The 12,839-nt window shown below is 41.6% G+C and overlaps 1 protein-coding gene across 3 annotated transcripts in view; it reads right to left on the reverse strand.

Moving 5' to 3' along the window:
- CROT (Carnitine O-octanoyltransferase) overlaps window positions 1-12,839 on the reverse strand; it is a 172,290-nt gene that overhangs the window by 12,893 nt on the left and 146,558 nt on the right. For all 3 annotated transcript variants that reach the window (XM_071672036.1, XM_071672038.1, XM_071672037.1), the window contains exons 14-15: window positions 3,832-3,955; window positions 3,503-3,675 (exon numbers count right to left, since the gene is read on the reverse strand). In XM_071672036.1, the coding sequence (XP_071528137.1) occupies window positions 3,503-3,675; window positions 3,832-3,955 (297 nt within the window). The remainder of the gene's footprint in view (window positions 1-3,502; window positions 3,676-3,831; window positions 3,956-12,839) is intronic.

The raw sequence follows: 12,839 nt of genomic DNA on the forward strand, positions 1-12,839 counted from the left end.
CCCCCAAATGTGCACAAGGTAGCGCTAGGAAAAGACAACAAAGGCCACATTCATTCACACTCAGTCTCTACCTGTCATGTATAATGCATCAAAACCACAGCTCCCTTTCCACATCCAGGCCCCACAAGACTTTCCATGGTTCACCCCAGATGCTTCACATGCCCTGCACGTTCAATCCATTGACAGCAAGTCGACCCCGGTATATCACATCGTTCCAATTCACTCTATTCCTTGCACGCCTTTCACCCTCCTGCATTTTCAGGCCCCGATCACTCAAAATCTTTTTCACTCCATCTTTCCACCTCCAATTTGGTCTCCCACTTCTCCTCGTTCCCTCCACCTCTGACATATATATCCTCTTGGTCAATCTTTCCTCACTCATTCTCTCCATATGACCAAACCATTTCAAAACACCCTCTTCTGCTCTCGCAACCACACTCTTTTTATTACCTCATCTCTCTTACCCTTTCATTACTTACTCTATCAAACCACCTCACACCACATATTGTCCTCAAACATCTCATTTCTGGCACATCCACTCTCCTCTGCACAACTCTATCTATAGCCCATGCCTCACAACCATATAACATTATTGGAACCACTATTCCTTTAAACATACCCATTTTTGCTTTCCATGATAATGTTCTTGACTTCCACACATTTTTCAATGCTCCCAGAACCTTCACCCCCTCCCCCACCCTATGATTCACTTCTGTTTCCATGGTTCCATCTGCTGCCAAATCCACTTCCAGATATCTAAAACACTTCACTTCCTCCAGTTTTTCTCTATTCAAACTTACCTCCCAATTGACTTGTCCCTTAACCCTACTGTACCTAATAACCTTGCTCTTATTCACATTTACTTTCAGCTTTCTTCTTTCACACACTTTAACAAAACTCAGTCACCAGCTTCTGCAGTTTCTCACACGAATCAGCCACCAGCACTGTATCATCAGTGAACAACAACTGACTCACTTCCCAAACTCTCTCACCCACAACAGACTGCATACTTGCCCCTCTTTCCAAAACTCTTGCATTCACCTCCCTAACAACCCCATCCATAAACAAATTAAACAACCATGGAGACATCACACAACCCTGCCGCAAACCAACATTCACTGAGAACCAATCACTTTCCTCTCTACCTACACGTACACATGCCTTACATCCTCAAAAAAAACTTTTCACTGCTTCTAACAACTTACCTCCCACACTATATGCTCTTAATACCTTCCACACAGCATCTCTATCAACTCTATCACATGCCTTCTCCAGATCCATAAATGCTACATACAAATCCATTTGCTTTTCTAAGTATTTCTCACATACATTCTTCAAAGCAAACACCTGATACACACATCCTCTACCACTTCTGAAACCACACTGCTCTTCCCCAATCTGATGCTCTGTAAATGCCTTCATCCTCTCAATCAATACCCTCCCATATAATTTCCCAGGAATACTCAACAAACTTATACCTCTGTAATTTGAGCACTCACTTTTATCCCCTTTGCCTTTGTGCAATGGCACTATGCAAGCATTCTGCCAATCCTCAGGGACCTCACCATGAGTCACACATACATAAAATAACCTTACCAACCAGTCAATAATACAGTCACCCCCTTTTTTAATAGATTCCATGGCAATACCATCCAAACCCACTGCCTTGCTGGCTTTCATCTTCCACAAAGCTTTTACTACCTCTTCTCTGTTCATCAAATCATTCACCTTAACCCTTTCACTTTGCACACCACCTCGACCAAAGCACCCTATATCTGCCCCTCTATCATCAAACACATTCAACAAACCTTCAAAATACTCACTCCATCTCCTTCTCACATTACCATTACTTGTTATCACCTCCCCATTAGCCCCCTTCACTGATGTTCCCATTTGTTCCCTTGTCTTATGCACTTTATTTACCTCCTTCCAAAACATCTTTTTATTCTCCCTGAATTTAATGATACTCTCTCACCCTAACTCTCATTTGCCCTCTTTTTCAACTCTTGCACCTTTCTTTTGACCTCCTGCCTCTCTTTTATACATCTCCCAGTCATTTGCATTATTTCCCTGCAAAAATTGTCCAAATGCCTCTCTCTTCTCTTTCACTAATAATCTTACTTCTTCATCCCACCACTCACTACCCTTTCTAAGCTGCCCACCTCCCACGCTTCTCATGCCACAAGCATCTTTTGCACAAGCCATCACTGCTTCCCAAATACATCCCATTTCTCCCCCACTCCCCTTACATCCTTTGTTCTCACCTTTTTCTATTCTGTACTCAGTCTCTCCTGGTACTTCCTCACACAAGTCTCCTTCCCAAGCTCACTTACTCTCACCACTCTCTTCACCCCAACATTCTCTCTTCTTTTCTCAAAACCTATACAAATCTTCACCTTTGCCTTCACAAGATAATGATCAGACATCCCTCCAGTTGCACCTCTCAGCACATTAACATCCAAAAGTCTCTCTTTCGTGCACCTATCAATTAACATGTAATCCAATAACGCTCTCTGGCCATCTCTCCTACTTACATATGTATACTTATGTATATCTCTCTTTTTAAACCAGGTATTCCCAATCACCAGTCCTTTTTCAGCACATAAATCTACAAGCTCTTCACCATTTCCATTTACATACTGAACACCCCATGTACACCAATTATTCCCTCAAGTGCTACATTACTCACCTTTGCATTCAAATTACCCATCACTATAACCTGGTCTCGTGCATCAAAACTACTAACACACTCACTCAGCTGCTCCCAAAACACTTGCCTCTCATGATCTGTCTTCTCATTCCCAGGTGCATATGCACCAATAATCACCCATCTCTCTCCATCAACTTTCAGTTTTACCCATATCAATCTAGAGTTTACTTTCTTACATTCTATCACATACTCCCACCACTCCTGTTTCAGGAGTAGTACTACTCCTTCCCTTGCTCTCGTCCTCTCACTAACCCCTGACTTTACTCCCAAGACATTCCCAAACCACTCTTCCCCTTTACCCCTGAGCTTCGTTTCACTTAGAGCCAAAGCATCCAGGTTCCTTTCCTCAAACATACTACCCATCTATCTGCTTCTATATACACTATATATATTAGCTATACACTGTCCATTTTCTCTGCTGCCCAGGCAATTCAAAAGTGATGGTATCTGACCAGCTGAGATGAAACAATATGTATGAGGGATGTGGATACATTGTCTAAATTGCCACATCTGGGATCTTAAATGCTCCAGACCCTATATGGCACACTTGTAGCCAAGTGCTGAAGGTATTCCATATTGTATATGACACAGCAGTCAATGGGTTAAAACAGCAAGAATTTTTCGGTCACAACAAATTTTAGTCCATCTTCAACAGTGTTCCCATCAGCATCTATGGCCACTTAATCTACTGCTTATGTGGGATTGTCTTGACTGTATATACAAAATCTTACCTAAAATATAGAGATCAATAATGGCATTTACTTGGGGATACTCTTAAAAAAAGAAATTCACCTTAATGTATATGCTGGGTCTGTGAATAAATCTGGAATGTCCATTCCAGATTCTAAGGCCACAATATATAGCCCAAATAGATGCCTATCAATACCTTCATTCTTCTGGCATTGGTTCATCATATGGGTGTGACAGTTTACAGCAACAGTTAGCTTTCGGCGTCTCTCAACATTCTGAAAATAATATACCAATTATGCTGTAATTAACATTAAGCAAACCAGTGAAGTTAGTATCATCTTATGCATACCCTACCCTTGATATATTCTTCATAAAAAGCATGAAATTAATTAAGCAGAGTAAGAGAGTCAGAGCTGAAATGATCAACATACCGATGATTTAGGGTTCAGCATTGTTTTCACCCAATCAACAGACTCCAATGTACATGAACGCATAGTTTCAGTCCGGCCATGGTAAAACTGACGAGTAGTTGCTGTCTCATATGTGGGTGCTGGCCTAAAATCCAAATACAAATAAGAAAATGTACCTTTGTGCTCATCCCCCTGGATAAAGTGAACATGGCATAAGACGAAATATCAAATAAAACAACCTGATCTTTACTCATCACGAGGTTCTGCAAGACAACTATACATTATCCTCCTAGGCTTGTATGAATATGGCAATGCATGGGTAGGGTTGTATGGATAGGGCACTGCATAGGATAAGAACAAGAAGCGGTGTTTCTGGTAGAGGAGAATTCTTAACCATGAAAAAATGAAATGTAAGCTGATGTAGATGTTGTAAGCAAATGACACTATTCTTTGGCACACTAAAAAAAAAAAATTATAAGATGGAGAGCATGTTTGATAATGCATGCATAAAAAGGATGCTGAAAGTAAAAGCAAATAAATGCAAGACACTAGAAAAGTTTACATAGTGAATATCAAAAAATTATGGATGAGTTTAAAAGCTTAGGACTGAAGATTAGCAAGGATGATATTGGGAAAAGCTGAAACTGAATGAAGCACTATGTAAAGTAGAAAAAATTCAGAGGCACATTGAAACACAGGTGAATGGAAAAATTTAGGTGTTATGTGTGTAAAAAGATGGCTTGAAGGAGAACTCAACGTAATGCTGAAATATGGATGTGAAACTCATTATGTATGTCAGGAGAGGAAAAAAACAAGAAAATCAGTAATTCCAGTCTTACCTGATTTAGGAAAATTGATCCAATTCAGAAGTGAACAATCATGTGGTGTGAAGAGGGGGCATGGATCAAAGTCTTTCTGGGATGGAATAGTGATGTAGAATGCATTGCAGATAATAAGTTTGTCAAGCAAGTATACTCTCCAGAAAAAGACCTCAGAAAAGATGGACAAATGTTGTGAGAAATCTAATTAGGAATAATACCATGAACCAGTTCAGTTTGCTATTCCCTTAAATGGTAAAATAGACTGAATTCTATGTACTCAATTTTCCAAATGCTTCGATCCATATGGTTGAAGCCTTATCTGCTGAGAGGCTACCATTAGTGATACCATTTTCCAGTCTTTGCCTATTTCCTTATTCAATGTCATCAAAAGTACTGTGGACAAGAAAGAAAAGTTGACTGCTAAGAATGTGGAGTGTGGAAATTACAGAATATAGATTATGGATGTGATACATGGGGTATTCAATTACTAGTAATCGAATAGTCATTTCCCTATTGGGAGCAATCACAGCTGAGCGGTTAGCACTCCCAACTACCACGCAAAAGGTCCCAGATTGGAATCCTTGTCGTTGAAGGGCACTATGTGTTTTATGAAAGTGTGCATTCATACGCACTATATTCATGTTCATAAATCTCCACATTTGACAGTAAGGTTTTGTAAAATACCAACTACTGGTAATGTGAGCCTGATTGGATTTGACTGGACTAGACTCCATTGCTCATGGGTGTGAGATAAAGGGTATTCGATTACTAGTAATCAAACAAGTCATCTCCCAATTAGGGGTGATCATAGCTAAGTGGTTAGCATTCCCTACTACCACATAAAAGGTCCCAGTTTCGAGTCCTTGCTGTTGAAGGGCATTATTCATTCTATTAAAGTGCGTGTTCATATGCACTATATTCGTGTTCACATACCTCCAAGTTTGACAGTAAAGTTCTAAAAAGTGCTAACTAATGGTAATGAGAGCCTAGTAATCAAATACTCATTTCCCTATTAGGGGCGATCATAGCTGAGCAGTTGGTGTTCCTAACTACCACACAAAAGGTCCCAGGTTTGAATACTTGCTGTTGGAGGTCACTGTGTCTATGAAAGTGCACATTCATATGCACTATAGCTGTGTTCATATACCTCCACATTTGACAGTAAAGTTTTGTAAACTGGTAACTACAGGTAACATGAGCTTGATGGGATTTGATTGGACTAGACCCCGTTGCTCATGTATGTGATATGAAGGGTATTCATTTACTAGTAATCGAAGTCATTTCCCTATTAGGGGTGATCATTGCCAAGCGGTGACCATTCCCAAGTACCACGCAAAAGGTCCCAGAGCATTTGACCAGTCTAGACCCTGCTGCTCATGGATGTGAGATGAAGGGTATTTGATTACTAGTAATCATATAGTAATTTCCCTATTGGGGTGGTCATAGCTGAGCTCTTAGCATTCCCAACTACTATGCAAAAGGTCCAAGGTTTGACTCTTTGCTGTTGGAGGGCATTATGTGTTCAATGAAAATGCATGTTCATATGTACTATATTTCTGTTCATGTACCTGCATGTCTGACCCAAAAATTTCTGTAAAATGATAACTGCCTGTGATGTGAGCCTGATGAGATTTGACCAGTCTAGAACCTGTTGCTCATGGATGTGAGAGATGAAGGGTATTTGATTAGTTGTAATCATATAGAAAATTTCCCAATAGGGGTGGTCATAGCTGAGCTCTTAGCATTCCCAACTACTATGCAAAAAGTTTAAGGTTTGATTCCTTGCTATTGGAGGGCATTATGTGTTCAATGAAAATGCAGGTTCATATGTACAATATTTCTGTTCAAGTACCTGCATGTTTGACACTGAAATTTCAGTAAAATAATAACTGCCGGTAATGTGAGCCTGATGAGATTTGAAGGGTCTAGACCAAATTGCTCATGGATGTGAGATGAAGGGAATTTGATTACTAGTAATCGAAGTCATTTCACAATTAGAGTCGATCATAGCTGAGCAATTGGAATTCTCATCTACCACAAAAATGGTCCCTGCTTCGAATCTTTGCTGTTGGAGGGCATTATATGAGATATATATATCAATATATATTTATTTATTTTGCTTTGTCGCTGTCTCCCGCGTTTGCGAGGTAGTGCAAGGAAACAGACAAAAGAAATGGCCCAACCCACCCCCATACACATGTATATACATTCACATCCACACATGCAAATATACATACCTATACATCTCAATGTACACATATATATACACACACAGACATATACATATATACACATGTACATAATTCACACTGCCTTTATTTATTCCCATCGCCACCTCACCACACATGGAATAACATCCCCCTCCCCCCTCATGTGTGCAAGGTAGCACTAGGAAAAGACAACAAAGGCCCCATTCGTTCACACTCAGTCTAGCTGTCATGCAATAATGCCCAAAACCACAGCTCTTTCCACATCCAGGCCCCACACAACTTTGGATGGTTTACCCCAGACGCTTCACATGCCCTGATTCAATCCATTGACAGCACGTCGACCCCGGTATACCACATCAATCCAATTCACTCTATTCCTTGCCCGCCTTTCACCCTCCTGCATGTTCAGGCCCCGATCACTCAAAATCTTTTTCACTCCATCTTTCCACCTCCAATTTGGTTTACCACTTCTCCTCGTTCCCTCCACCTCCGACACATATATCCTCTTGGTCAATCTCTCCTCACTCATTCTCTCCATGTGCCCAAACCATTTCAAAACAATAATATATATATATATATATATATATATATATATATATATATATATATATATATATATATTTTTTTTATACTTTGTCGCTGTCTCCCGCGTTTGCGAAGTAGTGCAAGGAAACAGACGAAAGAAATGGCCCAACCCCCCCCATACACATGTATATACATACGTCCACACACGCAAATATACATACCTACACAGCTTTCCATGGTTTACCCCAGATGCTTCACATGCCTTGATTCAATCCACTGACAGCACGTCAACCCCGGTATACCACATCGCTCCAATTCACTCTATTCCTTGCCCTCCTTTCACCCTCCTGCATGTTCAGGCCCCGATCACACAAAATCTTTTTCACTCCATCTTTCCACCTCCAATTTGGTCTCCCTCTTCTCCTTGCTCCCTCCACCTCCGACACATATATCCTCTTGGTCAATCTTTCCTCACTCATCCTCTCCGTGTGCCCAAACCACTTCAAAACACCCTCTTCTACTCTCTCAACCACGCTCTTTTTATTTCCACACATCTCTCTTACCCTTACGTTACTCACTCGATCAAACCACCTCACACCACACATTGTCCTCAAACATCTCATTTCCAGCACATCCATCCTCCTGCGCACAACTCTATCCATAGCCCACGCCTCGCAACCATACAACATTGTTGGAACCACTATTCCTTCAAACATACCCATTTTTGCTTTCCGAGATAATGTTCTCGACTTCCACACATTCTTCAAGGCCCCCAGAATTTTCGCCTCTCCCCACCATATGATCCACTTCCGCTTCCATGGTTCCATCCGCTGCCAGATCCACTCCCAGATATCTAAAACACTTCACTTCCTCCAGTTTTTCTCCATTCAAACTTACCTCCCTATTGACTTGACCCTCAACCCTACTGTACCTAATAACCTTGCTCTTATTCACATTTACTCCTAACTTTCTTCTTCCACACACTTTACCAAACTCAGTCACCAGCTTCTGCAGTTTCTCACATGAATCAGCCACCAGCGCTATATCATCAGCGAACAACAACTGACTCACTTCCCAAGCTCTCTCATCCCCAACAGACTTCATACTTGCCCCTCTTTCCAAAACTCTTGCATTTACCTCTCTAACAACCCCATCCATAAACAAATTAAACAACCATGGAGACATCACACACCCCTGCCGCAAACCTACATTCACTGAGAACCAATCACTTTCCTCTCTTCCTACACGTACACATGCCTTACATCCTCGATAAAAACTTTTCACTGCTTCTAACAACTTTCCTCCCACACCATATATTCTTAATATATATATATTCTTTTTTTTTTTTGCCGCTGTCTCCCGCGTTTGCGAGGTAGCGTATATATATATATATATATATATATATATATATATATATATATATATATATATATATATATATATATATATATATATTTTTTTTTTTTTTTTGCTGTCTTCCGCGTTTGCGAGGTAGCGCAAGGAAACAGACAAAAGAAATGGCCCCAACCCCCCCCATACACATGTATATACATACGTCCACACACGCAAATATACATACCTACACAGCTTTCCATGGTTTACCCCAGACGCTTCACATGCCTTGATTCAATCCACTGACAGCACGTCAACCCCGGTATACCACATCGCTCCAATTCACTCTATTCCTTGCCCTCCTTTCACCCTCCTGCATGTTCAGGCCCCGATCACACAAAATTTTTTTCACTCCATCTTTCCACCTCCAATTTGGTCTCCCTCTTCTCCTCGTTCCCTCCACCTCCGACACATATATCCTCTTGGTCAATCTTTCCTCACTCATTCTCTCCATGTGCCCAAACCATTTCAAAACACCCTCTTCTGCTCTCTCAACCACGCTCTTTTTATTTTCACACATCTCTCTTACCCTTATGTTACTTACTCGATCAAACCACCTCACACCACACATCGTTCTCAAACATCTCATTTCCAGCACATCCATCCTCCTGCGCACAACTCTATCCATAGCCCACGCCTCGCAACCATACAACATTGTTGGAACCACTATTCCTTCAAACATACCCATTTTTGCTTTCCGAGATAATGTTCTCGACTTCCACCACACATTCTTCAAGGCTCCCAGAATTTTCGCCCCCTCCCCCACCCTATGATCCACTTCCACTTCCATGGTTCCATCCGCTGCCAGATCCACTCCCAGATATCTAAAACACTTCACTTCCTCCAGTTTTTCTCCATTCAAACTCACCTCCCAATTGACTTGACCCTCAACCCTACTGTACCTAATAACCTTGCTCTTATTCACATTTACTCTTAACTCTCTTCTTTCACACACTTTACCAAACTCAGTCACCAGCTTCTGCAATTTCTCACATGAATCAGCCACCAGCGCTGTATCATCAGCGAACAACAACTGACTCACTTCCCAAGCTCTCTCATCCCCAACAGACTTCATACTTGCCCCTCTTTCCAAAACTCTTGCATTCACCTCCCTAACAACCCCATCCATAAACAAATTAAACAACCATGGAGACATCACACACCCCTGCCGCAAACCTACATTCACTGAGAACCAATCACTTTCCTCTCTTCCTACACGTACACATGCCTTACATCCTCGATAAAAACTTTTCACTGCTTCTAACAACTTGCCTCCCACACCATATATTCTTAATACCTTCCACAGAGATGCTCTGTGGAAGGTATTAAGAATATATATATATATATATATATATATATATATATATATATATATATATATATATATATATATATATATATATATACAGCTTTCCTGGTGTGTATATATATATATATATATATGAGAGGTGCAACTGGAGGGATGTCTGATCATTATCTTGTGGAGGCTAAGGTGAAGATTTGTATGGGTTTTCAGAAAAGAAGAGTGAATGTTGGGGTGAAGAGGGTGGTGAGAGTAAGTGAGCTTGAGAAAGAGACCTGTGTGAGGAAGTACCAGGAGAGACTGAGTACAGAATGGAAAAAGGTGAGAACAATGGAAGTAAGGGGAGTGGGGGAGGAATGGGATGTATTTAGGGAATCAGTGATGGATTGCGCAAAAGATGCTTGTGGCATGAGAAGAGTGGGAGGTGGGTTGATTAGAAAGGGTAGTGAGTGGTGGGATGAAGAAGTAAGAGTATTAGTGAAAGAGAAGAGAGAGGCATTTGGATTATTTTTGCAGGGAAAAAATGCAATTGAGTGGGAGATGTATAAAAAAAAGAGACAGGAGGTCAAGAGAAAGGTGCAAGAGGTGAAAAAAAGGGCAAATGAGAGTTGGGGTGAGAGAGTATCATTAAATTTTAGGGAGAATAAAAAGATGTTCTGGAAGGAGGTAAATAAAGTGCGTAAGACAAGGGAGCAAATGGGAACTTCAGTGAAGGGCGCAAATGGGGAGGTGATAACAAGTAGTGGTGATGTGAGAAGGAGATGGAGTGAGTATTTTGAAGGTTTGTTGAATGTGTTTGATGATAGAGTGGCAGATATAGGGTGTTTTGGTCGAGGTGGTGAGCAAAGTGAGAGGGTTAGGGAAAATGATTTGGTAAACAGAGAAGAGGTAGTGAAAGCGTTGCGGAAGATGAAAGCCGGCAAGGCAGCAGGTTTGGATGGTATTGCAGTGGAATTTATTAAAAAAGGGGGTGACTGTATTGTTGACTGGTTGGTAAGGTTATTTAATGTATGTTTAATGTATGTTGTTCGCTGATGATACAGCGCTGGTGGCTGATTCATGTGAGAAACTGCAGAAGCTGGTGACTGAGTTTGGTAAAGTGTGTGGAAGAAGAAAGTTAAGAGTAAATGTGAATAAGAGCAAGGTTATTAGGTACAGTAGGGTTGAGGGTCAAGTCAATTGGGAGGTGAGTTTGAATGGAGAAAAACTGGAGGAAGTGAAGTGTTTTAGATATCTGGGAGTGGATCTGGCAGCGGATGGAACCATGGAAGCGGAAGTGGATCATAGGGTGGGGGAGGGGGCGAAAATTCTGGGGGCCTTGAAGAATGTGTGGAAGTCGAGAACATTATCTCGGAAAGCAAAAATGGGTATGTTTGAAGGAATAGTGGTTCCAACAATGTTGTATGGTTGCGAGGCGTGGGCTATGGATAGAGTTGTGCGCAGGAGGATGGATGTGCTGGAAATGAGATGTTTGAGGACAATGTGTGGTGTGAGGTGGTTTGATCGAGTGAGTAACGTAAGGGTAAGAGAGATGTGTGGAAATAAAAAGAGCGTGGTTGAGAGAGCAGAAGAGGGCGTTTTGAAGTGGTTTGGGCACATGGAGAGAATGAGGGAGGAAAGATTGACCAAGAGGATATATGTGTCGGAGGTGGAGGGAACAAGGAGAAGAGGGAGACCAAATTGGAGGTGGAAAGATGGAGTGAAAAAGATTTTGTGTGATCGGGGCCTGAACATGCAGGAGGGTGAAAGGAGGGCAAGGAATAGAGTGAATTGGAGCGATGTGGTATACCGGGGTTGACGTGCTGTCAGTGGATTGAATCAGGGCATGTGAAGCGTCTGGGGTAAACCATGGAAAGCTGTGTAGGTATGTATATTTGCGTGTGTGGACGTATGTATATACATGTGTATAGGGGGGGGGTTGGGCCATTTCTTTCGTCTGTTTCCTTGCGCTACCTCGCAAACGCGGGAGACAGCGACAAAGTATAATAAAAAATAATATACACAGCTTTCCATGGTTTACCCCAGACGCTTCACATGCCCTGATTCAATCCACTGACAGCACGTCAACCCCGGTATACCACATCGCTCCAATTCACTCTATTCCTTGCATGCCTTTCACCCTCCTGCATGTTCAGGCCCCGATCACACAAAATCTTTTTCACTCCATCTTTCCACCTCTAATTTGGTCTCCCACTTCTCCCCGTTCCCTCTACCTCCGACACATATATCCTCTTGGTCAATCTTTCCTCAGTCATTCTCTCCATGTGCCCAAACCATTTCAAAACACCCTCTTCTGCTCTCTCAACCACGCTCTTTTTATTTCCACACATCTCTCTTACCGTTACGTTACTTACTCGATCAAACCACCTCACACCACACATTGTCCTCAAACATCTCATTTCCAGCACATCCACCCTCCTGCGCACAACTCTATCCATAGCCCACGCCTCACAACCATACAAAATTGTTGGAACCACTATTCCTTCAAACATACCCATTTTTGCTTTCCGAGATAATGTTCTAGACTTCCACACATTCTTCAAGGCTTCCAGGATTTTCACCCCCTCCCTCACCCTATGATCCACTTCCGCTTCCATGGTTCCATCCGCTGCCAGATCCACTCCCAGATATCTAAAACACTTTACTTCCTCCAGTTTTTCTCCATTCAAACTTACCTCCCAATTGACTTGACCCTCAACCCTACTGTACCTAATAACCTTGCTCTTATTCACATTTACTCTTAACTTTCTTCTTTCACACACTTTACCAAACTCAGTC

This window comes from Panulirus ornatus, chromosome 17 (genome assembly GCF_036320965.1).
Source record: "Panulirus ornatus isolate Po-2019 chromosome 17, ASM3632096v1, whole genome shotgun sequence".
NCBI lineage: Eukaryota > Metazoa > Arthropoda > Malacostraca > Decapoda > Palinuridae > Panulirus > Panulirus ornatus.